The 27,278-nt window shown below is 40.8% G+C and overlaps 1 protein-coding gene across 14 annotated transcripts in view; it reads left to right on the top strand.

The window, feature by feature from the left end:
- Fas3 (fasciclin 3) overlaps positions 1–27,278 on the top strand; it is a 160,979-nt gene that overhangs the window by 47,144 nt on the left and 86,557 nt on the right. For all 14 annotated transcript variants that reach the window (XM_070090866.1, XM_070090865.1, XM_070090868.1 and 11 more), the window contains exon 2: positions 27,107–27,249. In XM_070090866.1, coding sequence (XP_069946967.1) covers positions 27,107–27,249 — 143 coding nt within the window. The remainder of the gene's footprint in view (positions 1–27,106; positions 27,250–27,278) is intronic.

Genomic DNA, 27,278 nt, shown 5'->3' with positions numbered 1-27,278 from the left:
TGGCAACATCGCCACATGGGAGTACTATGAACTGTTTAGGGGGCTGTTCCATGGGCGGTTTGTTGAGGATACCTTGTGCCTTGAGTCTGCAATCTCGGATGAAGAAAGATGGGAACTGAAGACGTGTAAAGGCTTGTGTTATGTAAGTGCATTCTTCTTCTAGAAAACAAGGGCTGGAGATTCTTCTAGAAGAAGAATGCACTTACATAACACAAGCCTTTACACATCTTCAGTTCCCATCTTTCTTCATCCGAGATTGCAGACTCAAGGCACAAGCTATCCTCAACAAACCGCCCATGGAACAGCCCCCTAAACAGTTCATAGTACTCCCATGTGGCGTTTGAATCAATTATCCTACCTATCTTTGTGTCATCGGCGAATTTCCTCATATCACTAGTAATTCCTTCATCAAGATCATTGATATATATTATAAACAACAACGGGCCCAAGACTGATCCCTGTGGAACGCCACTTGTTACTGATCCCCACTCGGATTTAACCCCATTTATGGACACTCTCTGCTTCCTGTCTGTGAGCCATGATTCGATCCACGAGAGCACCCTTCCCCCAATGCCATGAGCTGCTACTTTCTTCAACAGTCTTTGGTGCTGAACTCTATCAAATGCCTTACTAAAATCTAAGTAAATAATATCAAATTCTTTATCGTGGTCAACAGCCTCAAAAGCTTTACTGAAGAAAGTTAATAAATTAGTTAGACAAGACCGGCCACTTGTGAATCCATGCTGAGTATCATTAATCAAGCTATGCTTATCGAGATGGCTTCTTATAATCTGAGCTATAATTGACTCTAGTAATTTGCCTACAATTGAGGTCAGGCTTATTGGGCGGTAATTTGACGGTAACGACTTGTCCCCTGTTTTAAAAATAGGAATCACATTAGCCAGCAATGGTTTTAAGTTGGAAAAATTCAGATTCAGGAAGGATATAGGAAAGTACTGGTTTGGTAATAGAGTTGTGGATGAGTGGAACAAACTCCCAAGTACCGTTATAGAGGCCAGAACGTTGTGTAGCTTTAAAAATAGGTTGGATAAATACATGAGTGGATGTGGGTGGGTGTGAGTTAGACCTGATAGCTTGTGCTACCAGGTCGGTTGCCGTGTTCCTCCCTTAAGTCAATGTGACCTGACCTGACTAGGTTGGGTGCATTGGCTTAAGCCGGTAGGAGACTTGGACCTGCCTCGCATGGGCCAGTAGGCCTTCTGCAGTGTTCCTTCGTTCTTATGTTCTTATGTTCTTATCTTCCACATATCAGACACTACACCTGTTTGAAGAGATAAATTAAAAATATTAGTTAATGGTTCACAGACTTACATTTTGCATTCCTTTAGAACCCTTGAAAAAACCTCATCAGGACCCGGTGACTTATTTTGCTTCAGTCGGTCTATCTGCTTCACAACCATTTCACTAGTGACTGTGATGTTACATAATTTATCTTCTGATCCACTATAAAAATTAATTACCGGAATATTATTAGTGTCTTCCTGTGTAAAAACCGAGAGAAAATAATTATTTAAAATGGAGCACATTTCATTCTCTTTGTCAGTAAGATGCCCATAGTTATTTTTAAGGGGACCTATCTTATCTCTGACTTTTGTTCTATATACCTGGAAAAAACTTTTTGGGTTAGTTTTAGAATCCCTAGCAACTTTAATTTCATAGTCCCTTTTAGCTTTTCTTATCCCCTTTTTAATGTCCCTCTTAATGTCAATATACTGATTCATAAGATGACCCTCGCCTCTTTTGATACGCCTATAAATTCCTTTCTTATGCCCTAGTAGATATTTCAGCCTATTATTCATCCATTTTGGGTCATTTCTATTTGATCTAATTTCTTTATAAGGGATAAACTTTCTTTGAGCAGCATGTATTGTGTTCAGAAAACTGTCATATTGATAGCTCTCTTCGTTACCCCAGTCAACAGATGATAAGTGTTCTCTAAGCCCATCGTAATCTGCTAAGCGAAAATCTCGGACTGTTACTGAGTTATCCCTACTATCATACTTCCATTCAATTCTAAATGTAATTGATTTGTGGTCGCTAGCACCCAGTTCCTCTGAAACTTCTAAATTATTAACAAGGGATTCATTGTTTGCCAGAACTAAGTGAAGCAGGTTATTACCCCTTGTAGGTTCTGTCACAAACTGCTTCAAAAAACAGTCCTGAACTACTTCTAAGAAGTCGTATGATTCTAAATTCCCAGTCAAGAAATTCCAATCAATATGACTAAAGTTAAAGTCTCCTAGAATTACTACATTATCGTGCCTTGTGGCCCTAACAATTTCCTCCCATAGTAGTCTCCCCTGGTCCCTATCTAAATTTTGGGGACGGTATATCACACCTAAAATTAATTTTTCATGCCCCTCTGAAAATTCTATCCAAACAGACTTTGTATGTGTTACTTCAGACTTAATACCCGTTTTTATGCAACAGTTCAAGCGATCTCGGACATACAGTGCCACCCCACCCCCCTTCCCGATACTTCTATCTACTTGGAACAATTTAAAACCCTGAATGTGACATTCTGCAGGCATGTCCCGACTTTTTGAGTTAAACCACGTCTCAGTAATGGCAAATACATCTATGTTACCTGCACTAGCAACTAGTCTCAACTCGTCCATCTTATTCCTAGCACTGCGACTATTTGTGTAATAAATACTTAAAGACCCTCCTCTCTCTTTACCCTTCCTGCTCCTTTCTGTTATTCCACTAAACCTATTACTGTCCTTGTCAATTAGTGTTACTGGCTTTCCAATATCCACCTTATTTTGCCTATTACTAGTTCTCCTAGTACTCATATTACTACCCTGAGACTTCACAGTTTTCCCGCAAAAACCCGTACCACTAACTATTCCTAGTTTAAAGACCTAACAGCTCCCTCCACTACGTTGGCCAGTGCTCCCACCCCACACCTAGATAAGTGAACCCCATCCCTGGCGTACATGTCATTTCTGCCATAGAAGAGGTCCCAGTTGTCAATGAATGTTACCGCATTTTCCTTACAGTATTTGTCCAGCCAGCAATTGACACCAATTGCTCTGGACAACCATTCATTTCCAACTCCTCATAAGAACATAAGAAAGGAGGAACACTGCAGCAGGCCTGTTGGCCCATACTAGGCAGGTCCTTTACAATTCATCCCACTAACAAACATTTGACCAACCCAATTTTCAATGCTACCCAAGAAATAAGCTCTGATGTGCAAGTCCCACTCAAATCCAACCCCTCCCACTCATGTACTTATCCAACCTAAATTTGAAACTACCCAAGGTCCTAGCCTCAATAACCCAACTAGGTAGACTGTTCCACTCATCAACTACCCTATTTCCAAACCAATACTTTCCTATGTCCTTTCTAAATCTAAACTTATCTAATTTAAATCCATTACTGCGGGTTCTCTCTTGGAGAGATATCCTCAAGACCTTGTTAATATCCCCTTTATTAATACCTATCTTCCACTTATACACTTCGATCAGGTCTCCCCTCATTCTTCGTCTAACAAGTGAATGTAACTTAAGAGTCTTCAATCTTTCTTCATAAGGAAGATTTCTAATGCTATGTATTAATTTAGTCATCCTACGCTGAATGTTTTCTAACGAATTTATGTCCATTCTGTAATATGGAGACCAGAATTGAGCTGCATAATCTAGGTGAGGCCTTACTAATGATGTATAAAGCTGCAGTATGACCTCTGGACTTCTGTTGCTTACACTTCTTGATATAAATCCCAGTAATCTATTTGCCTTATTACGTACGCTTAGGCATTGCTGTCTTGATTTAAGGTTGCTGCTTACCATAATCCCCAAGTCCTTTTCGCAATCTGTATGGTTAAGTTCTACATTATTTAACTTATAAGTGCTAGGGTTATGGACACTCCCGAGCTTCAGAACCTTGCATTTATCTACATTGAACTGCATCTGCCACTTTTCTGACCAAGAGTAGAGTTTGTCTAAATCCTCCTGAAGTTCCCTAACATCTACGTTTGAATCAATTATCCTACCTATCTTCGTGTCATCGGCGAATTTGCTCATATCACTAGTAATTCCTTCATCAAGATCATTGATATATATTATAAACAACAACGGGCCCAAGACTGATCCCTGTGGAACGCCACTTGTTACTGATCCCCACTCGGATTTAACCCCATTTATGGACACTCTTTGCTTCCTGTCTGTGAGCCATGATTCGATCCACGAGAGCACCCTTCCCCCAATGCCATGAGCTGCTACTTTCTTCAACAGTCTTTGGTGAGGAACTCTATCAAATGCCTTACTAAAATCTAAGTAAATAATATCAAATTCTTTATCGTGGTCAACAGCCTCAAAAGCTTTACTGAAGAAAGTTAATAAATTAGTTAGACAGGACCGGCCTCTTGTGAATCCATGCTGAGTATCTTTAATCAAGCTATGCTTATCGAGATGGCTTCTTATAATCTCAGCTATAATTGACTCTAGTAATTTGCCTACAATTGAGGTCAGGCTTATTGGGCGGTAATTTGACGGTAACGACTTGTCCCCTGTTTTAAAAATAGGAATTACATTAGCCATCTTCCACATATCAGACACTGCACCTGTTTGAAGAGATAAATTAAAAATATTAGTTAATGGTTCACAGACTTCCATTTTGCATTCCTTAAGAACCCTTGAAAAAACCTCATCAGGACCCGGTGACTTATTTTGCTTCAGTCGGTCTATCTGCTTCACAACCATTTCACTAGTGACTGTGATGTTACATAATTTATCTTCTTCTGATCCACTATAAAAATTAATTACCGGAATATTATTAGTGTCTTCCTGTGTAAAAACCGAGAGAAAATAATTATTTAAAATCGAGCACATTTCATTCTCTTTGTCAGTAAGATGCCCATAGTTATTTTTAAGGGGACCTATCTTATCTCTGACTTTTGTTCTATATACCTGGAAAAAACTTTTTGGGTTAGTTTTAGAATCCCTAGCAACTTTAATTTCATAGTCCCTTTTAGCTTTTCTTATCCCCTTTTTAATGTCCCTCTTAATGTCAATATACTGATTCATAAGATGACCCTCGCCTCTTTTGATACGCCTATAAATTCCTTTCTTATGCCCTAGTAGATATTTCAGCCTATTATTCATCCATTTTGGGTCATTTCTATTTGATCTAATTTCCTTATAAGGGATAAACGTTCTTTGAGCAGCATGTATTGTGTTCAGAAAACTGTCATATTGATAGCTCTCTTCGTTACCCCAGTCAACAGATGATAAGTGTTCTCTAAGCCCATCGTAATCTGCTAAGCGAAAATCTGGGACTGTTACTGAGTTATCCCTACTATCATACTTCCATTCAATTCTAAATGTAATTGATTTGTGGTCGCTAGCACCCAGTTCCTCTGAAACTTCTAAATTATTAACAAGGGATTCATTGTTTGCCAGAACTAAGTCAAGCAGGTTATTTCCCCTTGTAGGTTCTGTCACAAACTGCTTCAAAAAACAATCCTGAACTACTTCTAAGAAATCGTATGATTCTAAATTCCCAGTCAAGAAATTCCAATCAATATGACTAAAGTTAAAGTCTCCTAGAATTACTACATTATCGTGCCTTGTGGCCCTAACAATTTCCTCCCATAGTAGTCTCCCTTGGTCCCTATCTAAATTTGGGGGACGGTATATCACACCTAAAATTAATTTTTCATGCCCCTCTGAAAATTCTATCCAAACAGACTCTGTATGTGTTACTTCAGACTTAATACCCGTTTTTATGCAACAGTTCAAGCGATCTCGGACATACAATGCCACCCCACCCCCCTTCCCGATACTTCTATCTACTTGGAACAATTTAAAACCCTGAATGTGACATTCTGCAGGCATGTCCCGACTTTTTGAGTTAAACCACGTCTCAGTAATGGCAAATACATCTATGTTACCTGCACTAGCAACTAGTCTCAACTCGTCCATCTTATTCCTAGCACTGCGACTATTTGTGTAATATATACTTAAGGACCCTCCACTCTCTTTACCCTTCCTGCTCCTTTCTGTTATTCCACTAAACTTATTACTGTCCTTGTCAATTAGTGCCACTGGCTTTCCAATATCCTCCTCATTTTGCCTATTACTAGTTCTCCTAGTACTCATGTTACTACCCTGCGACTTCACAGTTTTCCCGCCAAAACCCATACCACTAATTATTCCTAGTTTAAAGACCTAACAGCTCCCTCCACTGCGTTGGCCAGTGCTCCCACCCCACACCTAGATAAGTGAACCCCATCCCTGGCATACATGTCATTTCTGCCATAGAAGAGGTCCCAGTTGTCAATGAATGTTACCGCATTTTCCTTACAGTACTTGTCCAGCCAGCAATTGACACCAATTGCTCTGGACAACCATTCATTTCCAACTCCTCTCCTTGGCAAAATGCCACATATGACAGGTTTCCCACCCTTCCTCCTAATTATCTCTATTGCTGACCTATACCTGCTAATCAGGTCCTCACTCCTACGTCTGCCAACATCGTTGCCTCCAGCACTGAGACAGATAATAGGATTGCTCCCATTACCTCTCATGATGTCATCCAGACGGCTAACAATATCCTTCATCCCAGCCCCAGGAAAACACACTCTCTGCCTCCTACTCCTATCCTTCAAACAGAATGCCCTATCCATGTACCTAATCTGGCTATCCCCAACAACAACAATGTTTTTACCTTCCTTGGCGTCGTCCGTCGTGATGCTCCGAGTAGTCGACTCACATTCGCCAGGTAGCATTACACCACTTGTAGAATTCGTCAAGACGTTCTCGATGGTCTTCGTTGGGGTTTCTAGGGATGTCTTACTCACGTCTGCCAATGCTTCTTTGGTGCTCGTTGTGGCATTCCCAGCAGAACACTCACATTCGTCAGGTAGCACCGAGAATGAGTTGGAAGTTTCCACGGTAGTCTTCTGGTTTCTCGTTGTTTCCGCCTCTCCAACCGTTTTCTTGATCTTCAGCTTGGTTCCATGTTGCCCGGCCACTGACCAAGCTCCCCTCTTAACCTGGGGACTCACAACAGGAGGATTACTACGAATCCTCTTGTTCTCCTCCGTTAATCGCCGTATCTCCAGTTTAGCAACTCTGAGTTCTTCTCTCAGCTGCTGGTAAAGCTGCTCAAGAGAGGGCATCCTGGTTCAGATTCACAGAGAGCACACAAACAGGTCTTCACAGAGCTAAGTACACGTCACATTCGCCAGGTAGCATTACACCACTTGTAGAATTCGTCAAGACGTTCTCGATGGTCTTCGTTGGGGTTTCTAGGGATGTCTCACTCACGTCTGCAAATGCTTCTTTGGTGCTCGTTGTGGCATTCCCAGTAGAACACTCACATTCGTCAGTTAGCACCGAGAATGGGTTGGAAGTTTCCACGGTAGTCTTCTGGTTTCTCGTTGTTTCTGCCTCTTCAACCGTTTTCTTGATCTTCAGCTTGGTTCCATGTTGCCCGGCCACTGACCAAGCTCCCTCTTAACCTGGGGACTCACAACAGGAGGATTACTACGAATCCTCTTGTTCTCCTCCGTTAATCGCCGTATCTCTCTTAGCAACTCTGAGCTCTTCTCTCAGCTGCTGGTAAAGTTCCTCAAGAGAGGGCATCCTGGTTCAGATTCACAGAGAGCACACAAACAGGTCTTCACAGAGCTAAATACACGTCACCACTAAGTACACGTCACCATAGAATGAAACAATGTTTCATTCTATGGAACTGCTCTTCTCCAGACTGAGGGACTGACCACCTCAAAACTTTAAGGGTGATGGACTGATTACATCGTCTTCAAGTATCTTCTGCTTCTATCAACTTTTCTGTACTCGACTGAAGAAGCCTACTGTGTAGGCAAAACGTTTCGAAATAAAGATACCTAACTGTTGCATATGTGTCTTACCTAACAACCCTCAGCCTGGAGTCGATGTGTTCAGTCCATCAATCTTGTAGAATATACAGCATAGGGCCGTAGACGTGGCTTATATACTGTAGTGAGGTGAGGTGAAGCAGGCGGAGGCGGGGCCATAGTGGTACCATCCACTAATCGAAGTAGGTCTTCGTCCAAAGGTTGAACAAGTGTTGAAGAATTCTTTGTAACAAGATCCCATGATGCTGCAGTGTCTGACAGTTGTGATGAATGGTTTGAAAAACCGACAAGTTGAAGATTGAGACACTTATGCAGCATATGGGAATCTTTATTCAGGAAACGTTTCGCCACACAGTGGCGAAACAAAGAATTCTTCAACACTTGTTCAACCTTTGGACGAAGACCTACTTCGAGTAGTGGATGGTACCACTATGACCCCGCCTCCGCCTGCTTCACCTCACCTCACTACAGTATATAAGCCACGTCTACGGCCCTATGCTGTACATTCTACAAGATTGATGGACTGAACACATCGACTCCAGGCTGAGGGACTGATTACCTCATACTCCTCTCCTTACGCCTTCCTCTTTGTATTGGACTGATGAAGCCACTGTGTGGCGAAACGTTTCCTGAATAAAGATTCCCATATGCTGCATAAGTGTCTCAATCTTCCCACTCATGTACTTATCCAACCTAAATTTGAAACTACCCAAAGTCCTAGCCTCAATCACCCAACTAGGTAGACTGTTCCACTCATCAACTACCCTATTTCCAAACCAGTACTTTCCTATGTCCTTTCTAAATCTAAACTTGTCTAATTTAAATCCATTACTGCGGGTTCTCTCTTGGAGAGATATCCTCAAGACCTTGTTAATATCCCCTTTATTAATACCTATCTTCCACTTATACACTTCGATCAGGTCTCCCCTCATTCTTCGTCTAACAAGTGAATGTAACTTAAGAGTCTTCAATCTTTCTTCATAAGGAAGATTTCTAATGCTATGTATTAATTTAGTCATCCTACGCTGAATGTTTTCTAACGAATTTATGTCCATTCTGTAATATGGAGACCAGAATTGAGCTGCATAATCTAGGTGAGGCCTTACTAATGATGTATAAAGCTGCAGTATGACCTCTGGACTTCTGTTGCTTACACTTCTTGATATAAATCCCAGTAATCTATTTGCCTTATTACATACGCTTAGGCATTGCTGTCTTCGTTTAAGGTTGCTGCTGTGATGAATGGTTTTGAAAACCGACAAGTTGAAGAATTGAGACACTTATGCAACACATGGGAATCTTTATTGAAGAAACGTTTCGCCACACAGTGGCTTCATCAGTCCAATACAAAGTAGAAATGGGTAAGGAGAGTAGAAGTATGAGGTAATCAGTCCTTCAAGAGTGATGGACTGAACACATCGAATCCAGGTTGAGGGACTGATTACCTCATACTTCTACTCTCCTTACCCATTTCTACTTTGTATTGGACTGATGAAGCCACTGTGTGGCGAAACGTTTCTTCAATAAAGATTCCCATGTGTTGCATAAGTGTCTCAATTCTTCAAGGTTGCTGCTCACTATAACCCCCAAGTCCTTTTCGCAATCTGTATGGCTAAGTTCTACATTATTTAACTTATAAGTGCTAGGGTTATGGACACTCCCGAGCTTCAGAACCTTGCATTTATCTACATTGAACTGCATCTGCCACTTTTCTGACCAAGAGTAGAGTTTGTCTAAATCCTCCTGAAGTTTAACATCCTGAATCAATTATCCTACCTACGTGTTCGGCGAATTTGCTCATATCACTAGTAATTCCTTCATCAAGATCATTGATATATATTATAAACAACAACGGGCCCAAGACTGATCCCTGTGGAACGCCACTTGTTACTGATCCCCACTCGGATTTAACCCCACTTACGGACACTCTTTGCTTCCTGACTGTGAGCCTTGATTCGATCCACGAGAGCACCCTTCCCCCAATGCCATGAGCTGCTACTTTCTTCAACAGTCTTTGGTGTGGAACTCTATCAAATGCCTTACTAAAATCTAAGTAAATAATATCAAATTCTTTATCGTGGTCAACAGCCTCAAAAGCTTTACTGAAGAAAGTTAATAAATTAGTTAGACAAGACCGGTCTCTTGTGAATCCATGCTGAGTATCATTAATCAAGCTATGCTTATCGAGATGGCTTCTTATAATCTGAGCTATAATTGACTCTAGTAATTTGCCTACAATTGAGGTCAGGCTTATTGGGCGGTAATTTGACGGTAACGACTTGTCCCCTGTTTTAAAAATAGGAATTACATTAGCCATCTTCCACATATCAGACACTACACCTGTTTGAAGAGATAAATTAAAAATATTAGTTAATGGTTCACAGACTTCCATTTTGCATTCCTTTAGAACCCTTGAAAAAACCTCATCAGGACCCGGTGACTTATTTTGCTTCAGTCGGTCTATCTGCTTCACAACCATTTCACTAGTGACTGTGATGTTACATAATTTATCTTCTGATCCACTATAAAAATTAATTACCGGAATATTATTAGTGTCTTCCTGTGTAAAAACCGAGAGAAAATAATTATTTAAAATCGAGCACATTTCATTCTCTTTGTCAGTAAGATGCCCATAGTTATTTTTAAGGGGACCTATCTTATCTCTGACTTTTGTTCTATAGACCTGGAAAAAACTTTTTGGGTTAGTTTTAGAATCCCTAGCAACTTTAATTTCATAGTCCCTTTTAGCTTTTCTTATCCCCTTTTTAATGTCCCTCTTAATGTCAATATACTGATTCATAAGATGACCCTCGCCTCTTTTGATACGCTTATAAATTCCTTTCTTATGCCCTAGTAGATATTTCAGCCTATTATTCATCCATTTTGCGTCATTTCTATTTGATCTAATTTCCTTATAAGGGATAAACGTTCTTTGAGCAGCATGTATTGTGCTCAGAAAACTGTCATATTGATAGCTCTCTTCGTTACCCCAGTCAACAGATGATAATTGTTCTCTAAGCCCATCGTAATCTGCTAAGCGAAAATCTCGGACTGTTACTGAGTTATCCCTACTATCATACTTCCATTCAATTCTAAATGTAATTGATTTGTGGTCGCTAGCACCCAGTTCCTCTGAAACTTCTAAATTATTAACAAGGGATTCATTGTTTGCCAGAACTAAGTCAAGCAGGTTATTACCCCTTGTAGGTTCTGTCACAAACTGCTTCAAAAAACAATCCTGAACTACTTCTAATAAGTCGTATGATTCTAAATTCCCAGTCAAGAAATTCCAATCAATGTGACTAAAGTTAAAGTCTCCTAGAATTACTACATTATCGTGCCTTGTGGCCCTAACAATTTCCTCCCATAGTAGTCTCCCATGGTCCCTATCTAAATTTAGGGGACGGTATATCACACCTAAAATTAATTTTTCATGCCCCTCTGAAAATTCTATCCAAACAGACTCTGTATGTGTTCAGATTTAATACCCGTTTTTATGCAACAGTTCAAGCGATCTCGGACATACAATGCCACGCCACCCCCCTTCCCGGTACTTCTATCTACTTGGAACAATTTAAAACCCTGAATGTGACATTCTGCAGGCATGTCCCGACTTTTTGAATTAAACCACGTCTCAGTAATGGCAAATATATCTATTTTACCTGCACTAGCAACTAGTCTCAACTCGTCCATCTTATTCCTAGCACTGTGACTGTTTGTGTAACAAATATTTAAAGACCCTCCTCTCTCTTTACCCTTCCTGCTCCTTTCTGTTATTCCACTAAACCTATTACTGTCCTTGTCAATTAGTGCCACTGGCTTTCCAATATCCACCTCATTTTGCCTATTACTAGTTCTCCTAGTACTCATATTACTACACTGCGACTTCACAGTTTTCCCGCCAAAACCCATACCACTAACTATTCCTAGTTTAAAGACCTAACAGCTCCCTCCACTGCGTTGGCCAGTGCTCCCACCCCACACCTAGATAAGTGAACCCCATCCCTGGCATACTTGTCATTTCTGCCATAGAAGAGGTCCCAGTTGTCAATGAATGCTATTGCATTTTCCTTACAGTATTTATCCAGCCAGCAATTAACACCAATTGCTCTGGACAACCATTCATTTCCAACTCCTCTCCTTGGCAAAATGCCACATATGACAGGTTTCCCACCCTTCCTCCTAATTATCTCTATTGCTGACCTATACCTGCTAATCAGGTCCTCACTCCTACGTCTGCCAACATCGTTCCCTCCAGCACTGAGACAGATAATAGGATTGCTCCCATTACTTCTCATGATGTCATCCAGACGGCTAACAATATCCTTCTGAGGTACTTAATAGGGGTTGGAATGCCTGGTGTAAAGGAATCTTGCACTAGGAAGCAAGGAACACTGCAGTAGGCACTGACCCTTGCAAGGCAGTTTTTATTTGGCTTAAATTTCACTCTTACTTGTCTAGCTTGTTTTTGAAACTTTCCAAAGTTAGTCTTAATATACTACGTGTTAAATCACAGGTATGGTCCACTTCATGTGGAGTCATTATTTTTTACTTGATTTGGTGTCATGTAATCAACAATATTTATATTACTTTTTATTTGTATTTTATAAGTTTTTGTAATTCACGTGGTACTTGGCGAAATCAGTCTTCTCAAATAGCCGGCGTCATTGACTTATCCAAATGGCAGATTCGGTGTCTGTTAGAATATAATAGCGAGTTTTCTAATATCTTAGTTAGGTTAGTACTTGCCGGTAGTTTTACTAAATTTACGTATGGGAGAACTAGTGCAGTAGAAACATCGGATCGAGTTCTGACCGATCGACGACGATTTAGGATATTCTTAATTCATGGTTTAAAGACACGTGAACAAACACTAAGAAATATCGAAAACGTTTCGGTCCTGGGACACTGATAAATGGTTAGGGTCCCATGACTTTTCGGTATCATTTACGAAGGTTTATACCTTTAATATTTTAAGGATGAGAATTTGTGATGCTAAGTATAACGTCCGTAGATTTCAAACTAGCCTCCTGCACCGAGGACAGTTGCATTGAACCTGAAGAATGTTGCTCTCCTTGTGTAGATGCTTGTAATGGAAGCATAAGTAAATGTGTAATAATTTCTATTAATGTTTATTTAATATGATAAACGTAATTAATCTTCACAGTATATGGCCGTATTTAAGCTTGCTGGATTCTACATATAATTTTCATACGTTTAAGGCAAGTTTACGTATTTTTAATGCATCTCAAATTGGTCGAGAGGACTGGCACTAGAACAAGAAACTGCAGTAGCTAAGGACAGTAATAAAGGGGAATGACCTGGGTGTCTGACCCGGTCCAAGTAAGGCGAGGGAGTGCACTGGGGGATGGGGGTTCCTAGTGCTCGCCTGGATTGGCTAGTGAAGGTCTGGGTCGCTACCCGGAACACCTTGGCCTACACACTTGTCTGGAGTTCACCAGAGCTTGCGTTACAGGCTGCTGAGTGTGATGTGTTCTTTGGTAGCTAGTGCGCCAGTGTGGATATTCTTGTCTCTGTGGACATACTTGTGGGAGGAAGTGGCTTCTTTGACCGTGGGCATTCCAATGTGATGTTGGCATGTTGCCCACCACACCTTGCTGGCAGGACGTTAGCTTATCCACCTGACCACCCTACTGCCACTCACTGCGGCGGTTGATGAGCCCCTGAAACAGGTCACAGGTAAATCACTTGGTACCCACTGATCTACTGCCTTTCTTCACGATACTTAGGTAAGGTTTGTCAGGAAACAGGACAAGTATTTCCTGACACGGGACTTGGATTTCATATAAGGATCAGAATCGAGCTTGGTTACAGATATGAAGCAATTTTTTAAAACTTGAAAAAAAATATATTAATATTAAACGTACATTTAATGCTAAAATACAACCAGAAGATAATGTTGCATAAGAATATGAAATATTATCTAAGGTGTGGTTTAGAAATGGTATAAACCTAGGTAATAGATACCGACAAATTGGTTTAGAAATACACGTGAGGAAATACTGGGACATAGAAAACGTTTTGGTCCTGGAACCTTGATCTAAAGAGTTCATACCAGCCCCCAGATTTAGGAAACTTTAAAGGGAGACTTCATTGGCGGTGAAATGTAAAGGTCTCAAGACCTTTACATTTCACTGGAATTCCTTGACTAGGAATCTATAATGAAACGTTTTCATTGAGGCAGCCATGTCTTCTTTTTTAAAACAGTTCGTAACCGAGTCGATGAGGGGAAATAACCTGATTGGTTAATACAGGATAATACAGATAATACATGTCCTCAGAATCAAGATTCCATGATGTTGCAGTGTCTGACAAGTTGTGCAAGAATGGTATATAATACCGACAAGATGAAATTAAGACACAAGGTTGAGGGACTGATTACCTCATCTTCTGTACATAGTCCTACTGTCTTCAAGTTATGTCCTAGAATTTGTATTGATAAAGCCACTGGATGGCGAAACGTCTACAGTAAATATACCCAGATGTAGCACATGTGTCTTAATTTCATCTTGTCGGTATTATATACCATTCTTGCACATCAGAAATCTTCCCTCTGAGGATAGACTGAGGTCCCTGAATCTGCACTCTCTAGAAAGGCGTAGAATTAGGAGGGATGTGATTGAGGTGTATAAATGGAAGACAGGAATAAATAAAGGGGATGTAAATAACGTGCTGAAAATATCTAGCCTAGACAGGGTTCGTAGCAATGGTTTTAAGTTGGAAAAATTCAGATTCAGGAACGATGCAGGAAAGCACTGGTTTGGTAATAGTTGTGGATGAGTGGAACAAACTCCCGAGTACAATTATAGAGGCTAAAACGTTGTGTAGTTTTAAAAATAGGTTAGATAAATACATGAGTGGGTGTGGGTGGGTGTGAGTTGGACCTGATTAGCTTGTGCTACTAGGTCAGTTGTTGTGTTCCTTCCTTAAGTGAATGTGACCTGCCCTGACTAGGTTGGGGCATTGGCTTAAGCCGGTAGGAGACTTGGACCTGCCTCGCATGGGCCAGTAGGCCTTCTGCAGTGTTCCTTCTTTCTTATGTTATGTTATATCTTGTTCATCAACGTGGTGTTGTATACGAGCCTAACTCCAGTATACACTATTTCTCTCATGCCTCTGCTTTAGTTAGTCTGAACCCCTTAATGTTACCTCTTCCCTCCCACTATCTCGTCACCTCCGTATTAGCTGGGAAAAGAGCCTGTTGTGCAGGCGAGACGTTTCAGCAATAAAGTTATCCCAGTGCTGCACATGTCGAATCAACTTCTCAGTGTTGCATATCATTTATGTTGAGTCTTCGCAATTCTAAATACAGAAGAAGCATGTTTTACTTATGTATAACCTTCATAAACTTTTGAGTGTGAAAAATGTCTCTGATATTTTCTCACATGTTTTGAACCACTTGTCGGTATCTGTTACCAAGGTTTTTATATGAAACTTAGACATTGGTACTAGAATTTTAACCCAACACTTTATTAACAAGGTCACATTTGTGTGTGTGTGTGTGTGTGTGTGTGTTTGTGTGTGTATATATATATATATATATATATATATATATATATATATATATATATATATATATATATATATATATATAGTGGGACCCATAGCCTCGGAGAAGTGGATAAAAAGGCTTCAAGGAAGAATATTTGGATTTCTTCCTGAAGCCGTTTGAATATTCCACTTCCCCTACCACCCCATCTTTTAGTATATATTTTTTTTTACCAGTAGGAATATTTTATTACATAATATGGTACAGAAGATTTAAGAGATACATTGTTGATATAAAGGTGGCATATAAGGTACATGTTGTTACGTGTGTATCACCGATTATAAGGCGAAAATCTCATCCAGCTCCTCAGAGCTGGGGCGTGTGCCCAAAATAAGGTATCTTTATTTCGAAACGTTTCGCCTACACAGTAGGCTTCTTCAGTCGAGTACAGAAATGTCTATCAACCTTTCTGTACTCGACTGAAGAAGCCTACTGTGTAGGCGAAACGTTTCGAAATAAAGATACCTAACTGTTGCATATGTGTCTTACCTAACAATCTGTCGGTATTTCATACCATTTTAATGTTCAGCAGGCATTACCCCTTTGAACAGCCACACTGAGCCGCTGGAACAGAAAACTAGCTGCCCTGGGATCCCTAGTAATGTACAAATCTACGGGATCGACACTTGTAATTCCAGTACATACTCTGGGATATGAACGTTTAGGAGGTTCCCTGATGACGGTGAGGGACTGTTAGGTAAGACACATATGCAACAGTTAGGTATCTTTATTTCGAAACGTTTCGCCTACACAGTAGGCTTCTTCAGTCGAGTACAGAAAAGTTGATAGAAGCAGAAGATACTTGAAGACGATGTAATCAGTCCATCACCCTTAAAGTTTTGAGGTGGTCAGTCCCTCAGTCTGGAGAAGAGCATTGTTCCATAGAATGAAACAATATGAAGATGAAGTGACAGGATGGAGCCTTATATAGCGCCAAGAGGTGAGACGTAGGTCAGACACTGCAACACAAGGGTATCTTGGTACAGACCTACAATCAACTTCGACAACCTCTACTAGTGAGAACGGCTGGATTTGAGAGGGACCTGACCTCCCAACATCTGAGTTCTTACCTCTTCTAGTGACCTACGTCTCACCTCTTGGCGCTATATAAGGCTCCATCCTGTCACTTCATCTTCATATTGTTTCATTCTATGGAACAATGCTCTTCTCCAGACTTTTCTATCAACTTTTCTGTACTCGACTGAAGAAGCCTACTGTGTAGGCGAAACGTTTCGAAATAAAGATACCTAACTGTTGCATATGTGTCTTACCTAACAACCTGTCGGTATTTTATACCATTTTAATGTTCACGGTGAGGGACTCTTGAAACCACAGATTTTGACCTGACCTCCCCTTCCTTGATTCGAACCTAATTGCCTCCCATTCACCCAAGCGTTGTATGACTCGTACTTGTTTATCGTGCGCTCCATAAATGTAATAATAAAAGCTCTTCAAGGTCAGGATTTAATGTTAGAAAAAATAGTGCTAATATCATACGCAATTATTGGTACTGTGAATGTCTTTAGTCAGTTTTATGTTATTGTATAAATGGTGCTGGTTTAGAAAGGCACGTAAGCAAACACTATGACATATTTATTAGAAAACGTTTCGGTCCTGGGACCTTGATCAGGGAAGTGATCAAGGTCTCAGGACCGAAACGTTTTCTAATAAATATGTCATAGATGAGAGTAAGACACACGTGCAACATCTGGGTATCTTTATTGTAGACGTTTCGCCATCCAGTGGCTTTATCAATACAAATTCCAGGACATAACTTGAAGACAGTAGAACTATGTACAGAAGATGAGGTAATCAGTCCCTCAACCTAGGAGTAGGTGCGAACAGCACCATAGTCGTGGAGATTCTGAAGCAGAAGAAAGAATCCTGGCGCTTATATAGTAACGTCAGGTGAAGCAGACGAGGGCAAATTCACTGGTGGGCGGGATTCCCCAGTGGAAGTAGGTCCTTCCCAAAGAGATGGGTTAGTTGTAGTAGTAGTTGTCGTAGTTGTGAAGGTTATGTACATGTCCTCAGAATTAAGATTCCATGATGTTGCAGTGTCTGACAAGTTGTGTACGAATGGTATATAATACCGACAAGATGAGAGTAAGACACATGTGCAACATCTGGGTATCTTTATTGTAGACGTTTCGCCATCCAGTGGCTTTATCAATACAAATTCCAGGACATAACTTGAAGACAGTAGAACTATGTACAGAAGATGAGGTAATCAGTCCCTCAACCTAGGAGTAGGTGCGAAGAGCACCGTAGTCGTGGAGATTCTGAAGCAGAAGAAAGAATCCTGGCGCTTATATAGTAACGTCAGGTGAAGCAGACGAGGGCAAATTCACTGGTGGGCGGGATTCCCCAGTGGAAGTAGGTCCTTCCCAAAGAGATGGGTTAGTTGTAGTAGTAGTTGTCGTAGTTGTGAAGGTTATGTACATGTCCTCAGAATTAAGATTCCATGATGTTGCAGTGTCTGACAAGTTGTTGTCGGTATTATATACCATTCGTACACAACTTGTCAGACACTGCAACATCATGGAATCTTAATTCTGAGGACATGTACATAACCTTCACAACTACGACAACTACTACTACAACTAACCCATCTCTTTGGGAAGGACCTACTTCCACTGGGGAATCCCGCCCACTAGTGAATTTGCCCTCGTCTGCTTCACCTGACGTTACTATATAAGCGCCAGGATTCTTTCTTCTGCTTCAGAATCTCCACGACTATGGTGCTGTTCGCACCTACTCCTAGGTTGAGGGACTGATTACCTCATCTTCTGTACATAGTTCTACTGTCTTCAAGTTATGTCCTGGAATTTGTATTGATAAAGCCACTGGATGGCGAAACGTCTACAATAAAGATACCCAGATGTTGCACATGTGTCTTACTCTCATCTTGTCGGTATTATATACCATTCGTACACAAATATGTCATAGTGTTTGCTTACGTGCCTTTCTAAACCAACTTGTCGGTATTTATTACCAAGGTTTATACCATAAATGGCGCTCCAATATTCGGCACCTTCAACAATTCACGCAACACCAAGATTGTAAATAACTGACAGTGACTAAAAATAAGACCTTTTTTTTTTGTTTGTTTTTTCAGTCTTTCGCACCTCAGATATGTTATAACGTAAAGTCTTATTTAAGCTTAAATACTTGCAGACTTTTAGAAAATAAGGTTTTTGTGGAGTAATTAGTGTTTTAGGTTTTGGTGGACGAGTTACATCAACATGTGCCTCCTTGGTCACTGCAATTATGGAATACTGCAATTATGTTTTTGTAGTGCAGAAGAATGGTGTCCTCGATGTGCGGAATTTTGAAAGTGAAAACCTCACACTTTTCTGAAAGCATTAATAAAATGGTGACGCAATTATTTTATCTTCCTAGTTGATTTTTTTGACGAAGTTTGTTTGTACGTGGACAATAAGACACAAAAGCAGCATGGAACGCTTTATTATAATGTGAATTAAACTTGATTATTGTGTGTTCTATTTAACTTTTGTATTATCGATCGTGTCTGTACTTTGTACTTTTCATAAGAACAGTACACGACTACCAGATGTAACCTGATAATGGTAAAGGATGGACCGAAACGTTTAATTTTTTTTTCCAAAATATGAATTAATTTTTTAATCGTTTCACCAATGGTACTGTGACGTGTTCTGTCTTCATGGAGAATAACTTTTTTACTTTATATTTGTTAATACAGATGTTTTACAATTATTATGCAGCTCAGTTTTGATACCATATTAAAAATTTGACACATGCGCCTGAGAACAAAGCTGCAATGTGTATATACAGTATATGGAAATATAAACACATATGCAGTATAAAGTGATCCTTTATTGACTACGTTTCGCCCACACAGTGGGCTTTTTCAAGTCACAAACAGATCTACCTGGGGTGGAAGGGACGCGAGTATTTATAGTCAGGTTCAGAAGGCTGAGGTCAGGTGGAGAATGCTGCATCTGATGTACCGAGTGGGGTTATAGAGTCTAAAATCTTGGGTAGCTTGGAAATGAGATTGGATAAGTTTCCAAGCTACCCAAGATTTTAGACTCTATAACCCCACTCGGTACATCATCAGATGCAGCATTCTCCACCTGACCTCAGCCTTCTGAACCTGACTATAAATACTCGCGTCCCTTCCACCCCAGGTAGATCTGTTTGTGACTTGAAAAAGCCCACTGTGTGGGCGAAACGTAGTCAATAAAGGATCACTTTATACTGCATATGTGTTTATATTTCCATTGTGTCGGTATTTTATACCATTTATTTCCATATACAGTATATACAGATTTTGGAAAAAGTGCAGTCAATCACTTAGGACATGAACCCAAAAGTTTCCAGTAAACATATCTTAATTGACTGCATTTTTCTAGTGTAATATTGAACATCAAAATGGTATACAATACCGACAGGTTGTTAGGTAAGACACATATGCAACAGTTAGACAACTTTATTCCGAAACGTTTCGCCTACACAGTAGGCTTCTTCAGTCGAATACATAAGAACATAAGAACATAAGAACGAAGGAACACTGCAGAAGGCCTACTGGCCCATGCGAGGCAGGTCCAAGTCCCTACCGGCTTAAGCCAATGCACCCAACCTAGTCAGGTCAGGTCACATTGACTCAAGGGAGGAACACGGCAACCGACCCGTTAGCACAAGCTATCAGGTCTAACTCACACCCACCCACATCTACTCATGTATTTATCCAACCTATTTTTAAAGCTACACAACGTTCTGGCCTCTATAACGGTACTTGGGAGTTTGTTCCACTCATCCACAACTCTATTACCAAACCAGTACTTTCCTATATCCCTCCTGAATCTGAATTTTTCCAACTTAAAACCATTGCTGCGAGTCCTGTCTAGGCTAGATATTATCAGCACACTATTTACATCCCCTTTATTTATTCCTGTCTTCCACTTATAAACCTCAATCATATCCCCCCTAATTCTACGTCTTTCTAGAGAGTGCAGTTTCAGGGCCCTTAGTCTATCCTCATAGGGAAGGTTTCTGATACATGGGATCATCTTTGTCATCCTCCTTTGTACATTTTCCAGAGAATTTATATCCATTCTGTAATACGGTGACCAAAACTGTGCAGCATAATCTAAATGAGGCCTAACCAAGGATGTATAGAGTTGAAGAACAACCTGAGGACTCCTATTATTTATGCTTCTTGATATGAAGCCAAGGATTCTATTAGCTTTATTGCGAACACTTATGCACTGTTGTCTTGGTTTCAGATTACTGCTAACCAGAACTCCTAAATCTTTTTCGCAATCCGTAATATTAAGATCTACATTATTTAGTTTATATGTGGCATGGTTATTGTCCTGTCCAACATTTAGAACTTTGCATTTGTCTATATTAAACTGCATCTGCCACTTCTCCGACCACTGCATCAGTCTATTCAAATCTTCCTGGAGTGCTCGAATGTCCTCGTCAGAATGAATTCGACGGCCTATTTTGGTGTCATCGGCAAACTTGCCGATGTCGCTCTTTATGCCCTCATCTATGTCGTTTATGTAGATTGTGAACAGCAGGGGGCCCAACACTGACCCCTGTGGAACACCGCTCGTGACGCTTCCCCACTCTGATTTCTCCCCATTTATGCAAACTCTCTGCTGCCTATTTGTCAACCATGCCTCTATCCAGGAAAAAATTTCTCCTCCTATTCCATGTGCTTTAATTTTCCTCAATAGTCTCTGATGTGGGACCCTGTCAAAAGCCTTACTGAAGTCCATATACACAATATCATATTCGTTACCATGATCTACCTCCTCAAATACCTTAGTGAAAAAAGTTAATAAATTCGTAAGGCAGGAACGTCCCTTTGTAAAACCATGCTGAGATTCGTTGATTAATTTATGCTTTTCAAGGTGGCTACGAACTTCCTCGGCAATTATTGATTCCATAAATTTTCCCACTATGGAGGTTAGGCTTATTGGTCTATAGTTCGAAGCTAAGGACCTGTCACCTGTTTTGAAAATAGGTATCACATTTGCCATTTTCCACTTATCTGGCACCATGCCAGTTTGTAGTGATATGTTGAAAAGATTAGCCAAAGGTGTGCTAAGCTCCTCTTTACATTCCTTTAGAACCCTTGCATACAGTTCATCAGGGCCTGGGGATTTGTTAGGTTTTAATTTATCTATTTGCCTAAGGACCATGTCACTTGTGACCCTAATAGTGCACAGTTTATTATCGTCCTGTTCTACATAATTTATCATTACTGGAATATCACTGGTATCCTCCTGTGTAAAAACTGAGAGGAAGTATGTGTTAAAAATTCTACACATTTCCTTATCACTGTCAGTGAGCTGACCCGAGGAACTTTTGAGTGGGCCTATCTTGTCCCTGATCTTACTTCTGTATACCTGAAAGAATCCTTTTGGGTTAGTCTTCGATTCTCTTGCAACTTTAACCTCATAATCTCTTTTTGCTTTTCTAATTCCCTTTTTTATTTCTCTCTTTAACTGAATATATCGATTTCTTAATTGCCCCTCTCCTCTTTTGATTTGCCTATATATGCCTCTCTTTTGACCAATCAGATATTTTAATCTATTGTTCATCCATTTAGGATCATTTTTGTTTGATCTGATTTCCCTATTTGGAACATAATTTGACTGAGCAGCTAGAACTATGCCCTGGAAAGCATCATATCGGCAACCATCACCACCTACCTGACCCCTAGTCAGGTCATTCCAGTTCAGCCCACCTAAGTAATTTTTCAGTCCTATGAAATCAGCCAAGCGAAAGTCAGGGACGGAGACTTGATTGCCATTATTAGGGGAATTCCATGATATGTTAAAACTGAGTGATTTGTGATCACTCTCCCCAAGCTCATCATTAACCTCAAGATTATTAATTAGTGTTTCCCTACTGGCAAGAACCAAGTCAAGGAGGTTATTTCCCCTAGTTGGCTCTGTCACAAACTGTTTTAAAAAACAATCCTGGATCGTATCAAGAAAGTCACCCGACTCTAAATTTCCTGTCAAATTGCTCCAGTCAATCTGTCTATAGTTGAAATCTCCCATTAGCACAACATTTTCGTATGTAGATGCCTTACGAATTTCGTCCCATAGAAGTTTACTGCACTCCCTATCAAGATTTGGGGCCCTGTAAATCACACCCAAAATTAGTTTTTCTCGGCCCTCGAGAAGCTGTAACCAAACAGATTCAGTGGCTGACGCTTCTAATTTAATATCTTGTCTAACACAACAATTTAAATTGTCTCTGACATACATCGCTACTCCACCACCTTTCCTGTTGACCCTGTCAGTGTGGAATAATTTATAGCCTTGTTCAGTCCTATGAAATCAGCCAAGCAGAAGTCAGGGACAGAGACTTGATTGCCATTATTAGGGGAATTCCATGATATATTAAAACTGAGTGATTTTTGATCACTTTTCCCAAGCTCATCATTAACCTCAAGATTGTTAATTAGCGTTTCCCTGCTGGCAAGAACCAAGTCAAGGAGGTTATTTCCCCTAGTTGGCTCTGTCACAAACTGTTTTAAAAAACAATCCTGAATGGTATCAAGAAAGTCACTTGATTCTAAATTTCCTGTCAAATTGCTCCAGTCAATCTCTCTATAGTTGAGATCTCCCATTATCGTAACATTTTCGTATGTAGAGGCCTTACGAATTTCATCCCATAGAAGTTTACCGCACTCCCTATCAAGATTTGGGGTCCTGTAAATCACACCCAAAATTAGTTTTTCTCAGCCCTCGAGAAGCTGTAACCAAACAGATTCAGTGGCTGACGCTTCTAATTTTATATCTTGTCTAACACAACACTTTAAATTGTCTCTGACATACATCGCTACTCCACCACCCTTCCTGTTGACCCTGTCAGTGTGGAATAATTTATAGCCTTGTATGTGACATTCAGAGGGCATCTCTCTTTCAGATTGAGCCAGGTCTCTGTTATAGCAATAATATCTATGTTTCCTGCACTTGCAATTAATCTTAGCTCATCTATCTTATTTCTTACACTCCTGCTATTAGTATAATAGACCTTAAGGGAGCTAGTCCCTTGCTGCCCTCTGCTGTCTCCCTTTGTTTGCTGACGTGATCTATTGTCCTTATTTATAACTTCATGATAATGTCTTTTATACATTTACTGTTTTCAACCCTAGTGTTGCAACCTGACTGTTTCCCACACACATCCATACCTCTATCTTCTATCAGTTTAAAATCCTAGGCATTACAGCAATGGCCCTCTCGATTGAGTTTGCAAGTGCTACCACCCCAGCCCCAGAGAGATGTACCCCATCCCTTGCATACATATCATGTTTGCCATAAAAGTTGTCCCAGTTGTCAATGAATGGGATTGCAAGTTCCTTGCAGTATCTGTCTAGCCAGCAGTTTACACCAATTACCCTAGACAACCATTCATTGCCCACTCCCTTCACTTCACTTCATATTTTTGCTAGATAGAACTTGTAGATTTTTTTTATATTTTTTATACGATTTTGGTTGCTGTTGTGTGGTGCTGTTTCTGTTTCTGCTGATGTTGATGTTCTGGCTTTTGTTGAGGATCCTGTTGTTTCTCATCGTGCAGCTAAGGATGTTGTTGTTGTTGTTGCTGTTATTCTCCTCTTATCCCTCTGAACTACTTTTATTTTCATTAAATTTGTATTACATCTCTTTTTTTCGTATTGTGTTTAATATGTATTAAACATACATCAACAAATCTCTCTCTCTCTCTCTCTCTCTCTCTCTCTCTCTCTCTCTCTCTCTCTCTCTCTCTCTCTCTCTCTCTCTCTCTCTCTCTCTCTCTCTCTCTCTCTCTGTCTTTGTCTGTCACACACACACAAAATATCACCAGCAAATCACAGCGCTGCATGCAGGTGTGCACAGAGGTGCTGGGTGTTGCATAGAGCGGATTTCTGCTCGGCAGCACTCGCGTACACACGCACACATGCCAGCACGTAAACATGGGTGGGCGCACACATGCGTCACCCAGGATGCAGTCACGAGGTACACACGGAAATCAGTTGGACTGATCAAGACATAAAGGATCTGAGGGACTGATCTCCTCAGGCTGCATCTCCACGACTTCTGCTGCCTCCTCTGCAGGTCGACTGAAGAAGGCTGTCGAGTGGGTGAAATGCCCTGTATAACTATGGGCTTTCTGCAGTCACAACTAAATGTCACCCACCTACACAAGACAAGATAAGATTTCGTTCGGATTTTTAACCCCGGAGGGTTAGCCACCCAGGATAACCCAAGAAAGTCAGTGCGTCATCGAGGACTGTCTAACTTATTTCCATTGGGGTCCTTAATCTTGTCCCCCAGGATGCGACCCACACCAGTCGACTAACACCCAGGTACCTATTTGCTGCTAGGTGAACAGGACAATAGGTGTAAGGAAACGTGTCGGAATTTCCACCCGCCGGGAATCGAACCCGGGCCCTCCGTGTGTGAAGCGGGAGTTTTAGCCACCAGACCACCGGGCCACGACGAAGAATCACTGAGCTCCTCAGGAATGCTAGAATATCTGATACACGGAAGGAGGCGCTGACCAGGGAAGTGGAAACTATCGAACTTAAGTTAAAGGACTCTTACAGGAACCAGGAGAGACAGGAGGAGCTTAAAGCTATTAGTGAAATTGAAAGAAATTCGAAATATGGCTTTTCATATACCAAAACCAAGGCAAATACCACATCTAGTATCGGGCCCTTACTCAGACAGGATGGGACTTACACAGATGACAACAAGGAAATGAGTGAAATATTGAAATCCCAGTACGACTCTGTGTTTAGTGAGCCACTAATCAGTCTGAGAATCGACGACCCAAATGATTTCTTCATGAATGAGCCTCAAAACTCCATAAATGTATGCCAGATTTCCGACATGAGGTAAAAAACAATGAGGTAATCAGTCCCTTGAGGGACTGATTACCTCATACTCCTCTCCTTACGCCTTCCTCTTTGTATTGGACTGATGAAGCCACTGTGTGGCGAAACGTTTCCTGAACAAAGACTCCCACATGCCGCACAAGTGTCTCAATCCCCAACCCGTCGGCCTTTCAAACCATTCATCACAACTCCGATAGACTTTGAAAAATCCATTGACAACATGCACTCTGCCCCAGGCACAGACTCATGGAACTCTGTGATCATTAAGAACTGCAAGAAACCCCTCTCACGTGCCCTAAGTACACTATGGAGGAGGAGCTTGGACATGGGTGAAATTCCACAGTCACTTAAAACAACTGATATGGCTCCACTTCATAAAGGTGGTAGCAAAGCATTAGCTAAGAACTATAGACCAATAGCTCTGACGTCCCATATCATAAAAATCTCTGAAAGAGTGCTAAGAGGCAGGATTGCAAACCACCTGGATTCCCAAAAACTGCACAATCCAGGGCAACATGGGTTCAGGGTAGGTCGCTCCTGCCTCTCACAACTACTGGATAACTCTGATATGGCCTTGTATGCACTGGAAGAAAATCAGAATACAGATGTAATATACACAGACTACAAAAGCGTTTGACAAGTGCGATCATGGCGTAATAGCGCACAAAACACGTGCTAAAGGAATAACTGGGAAAGTGGGGAGATGGATCTTCAACTTCCTAACCAATCGAACACAAAGAGTAGTGGTCAACAGAGTTAAATCGGAGGCTGCCATAGTGAAGAGCTCTGTTTCACAAGGCACAGTACTCGCCCCCATCCCGTTCCTCATCCTCATATCAGACACAGACAGAGATGTAACCCACCGCACCGTATCATCCTTTGCAGACGATACTAGGATCTGCATGAGGCTGTCATCTATTGAGGACACGGTTCACCTCCAAGAAGATATAAACAAAGTTTTCCAGTGGACAACGGAAAACGGTATGATGTTCAATGAGGACAAATTCCAACTACTCCGTTATGGAAAACTGGAGGAGATAATAACTAGAACAGGGTATACTACAAACTCTGGCCATACAATAGAGCAGAAAAATAACGTAAGGGACCTGGGAGTAGTAATGTCACCTTCAAGGATCACAACAGTGCCACGTTCGCAGGTGCAAAGAAAATGATAGGATGGATAATGAGAACGTTCAAAACGAGAGATGCCAAGCCAATGATGATCCTTTTCAAATCACTTGTTCTCTCTAGGCTGGAATACTGCTGTACATTAACATCTCCATTCAAAGCAGGTGAAATTGCAGATCTAGAGAGTGTACAGAGAACCTTTACTGCACGTATAAGTTCTGTCAAGCACCTTAACTACTGGGAACACTTGGAAGCACTTGACTTGTACTCGTTGGAACGCAGGAGAGAGAGATGTATCATAATCTACACTTGGAAAATCCTGGAAGGAATGGTGACTGTATACTGTATGTAGCGAAGGATTTGGCTAACTGAAAGTTAGTCAATCTGCACTTTGCCTTTTTCATTAACAGTCTGTTGGTATTCTTTTATCACTTATGCATGCCTCATTTTAAGACAAAATATAATAACGTTTGCGAGGCATATATACATGTTATGGTTAAGAGGCAGTGTCTTTAATACAGTACTGTATTAAAGACATTCTGTCCTGGAGATTGAATATAGAGGGGATGTATTCAGAAGATTATGAAGGTTTTAATGTTTATGCTTTCTGTTGTAATAAAGACAACTAATTCTTCTTTTACATTTGCAGGAGTTCGAAGCACAGACGTATCACTCATCTTTGACGACTCTGAGATTGTTGTCAATCCAGGGGACCAGCTGAACTTAGACTGTGGCGTCCATGGACAAAGTCGCTACTGCATCTGGGAGAGTGAAAGCGGCCAGATTCTTCAGGTAAATATCAGTATAACAAATTTAATGGG

Source organism: Cherax quadricarinatus, chromosome 33 (genome assembly GCF_038502225.1).
Source record: "Cherax quadricarinatus isolate ZL_2023a chromosome 33, ASM3850222v1, whole genome shotgun sequence".
NCBI lineage: Eukaryota > Metazoa > Arthropoda > Malacostraca > Decapoda > Parastacidae > Cherax > Cherax quadricarinatus.
The sequence above is the reverse complement of the archived record's forward strand: the minus strand, read 5'-3'. Positions and strand labels throughout refer to the sequence as shown.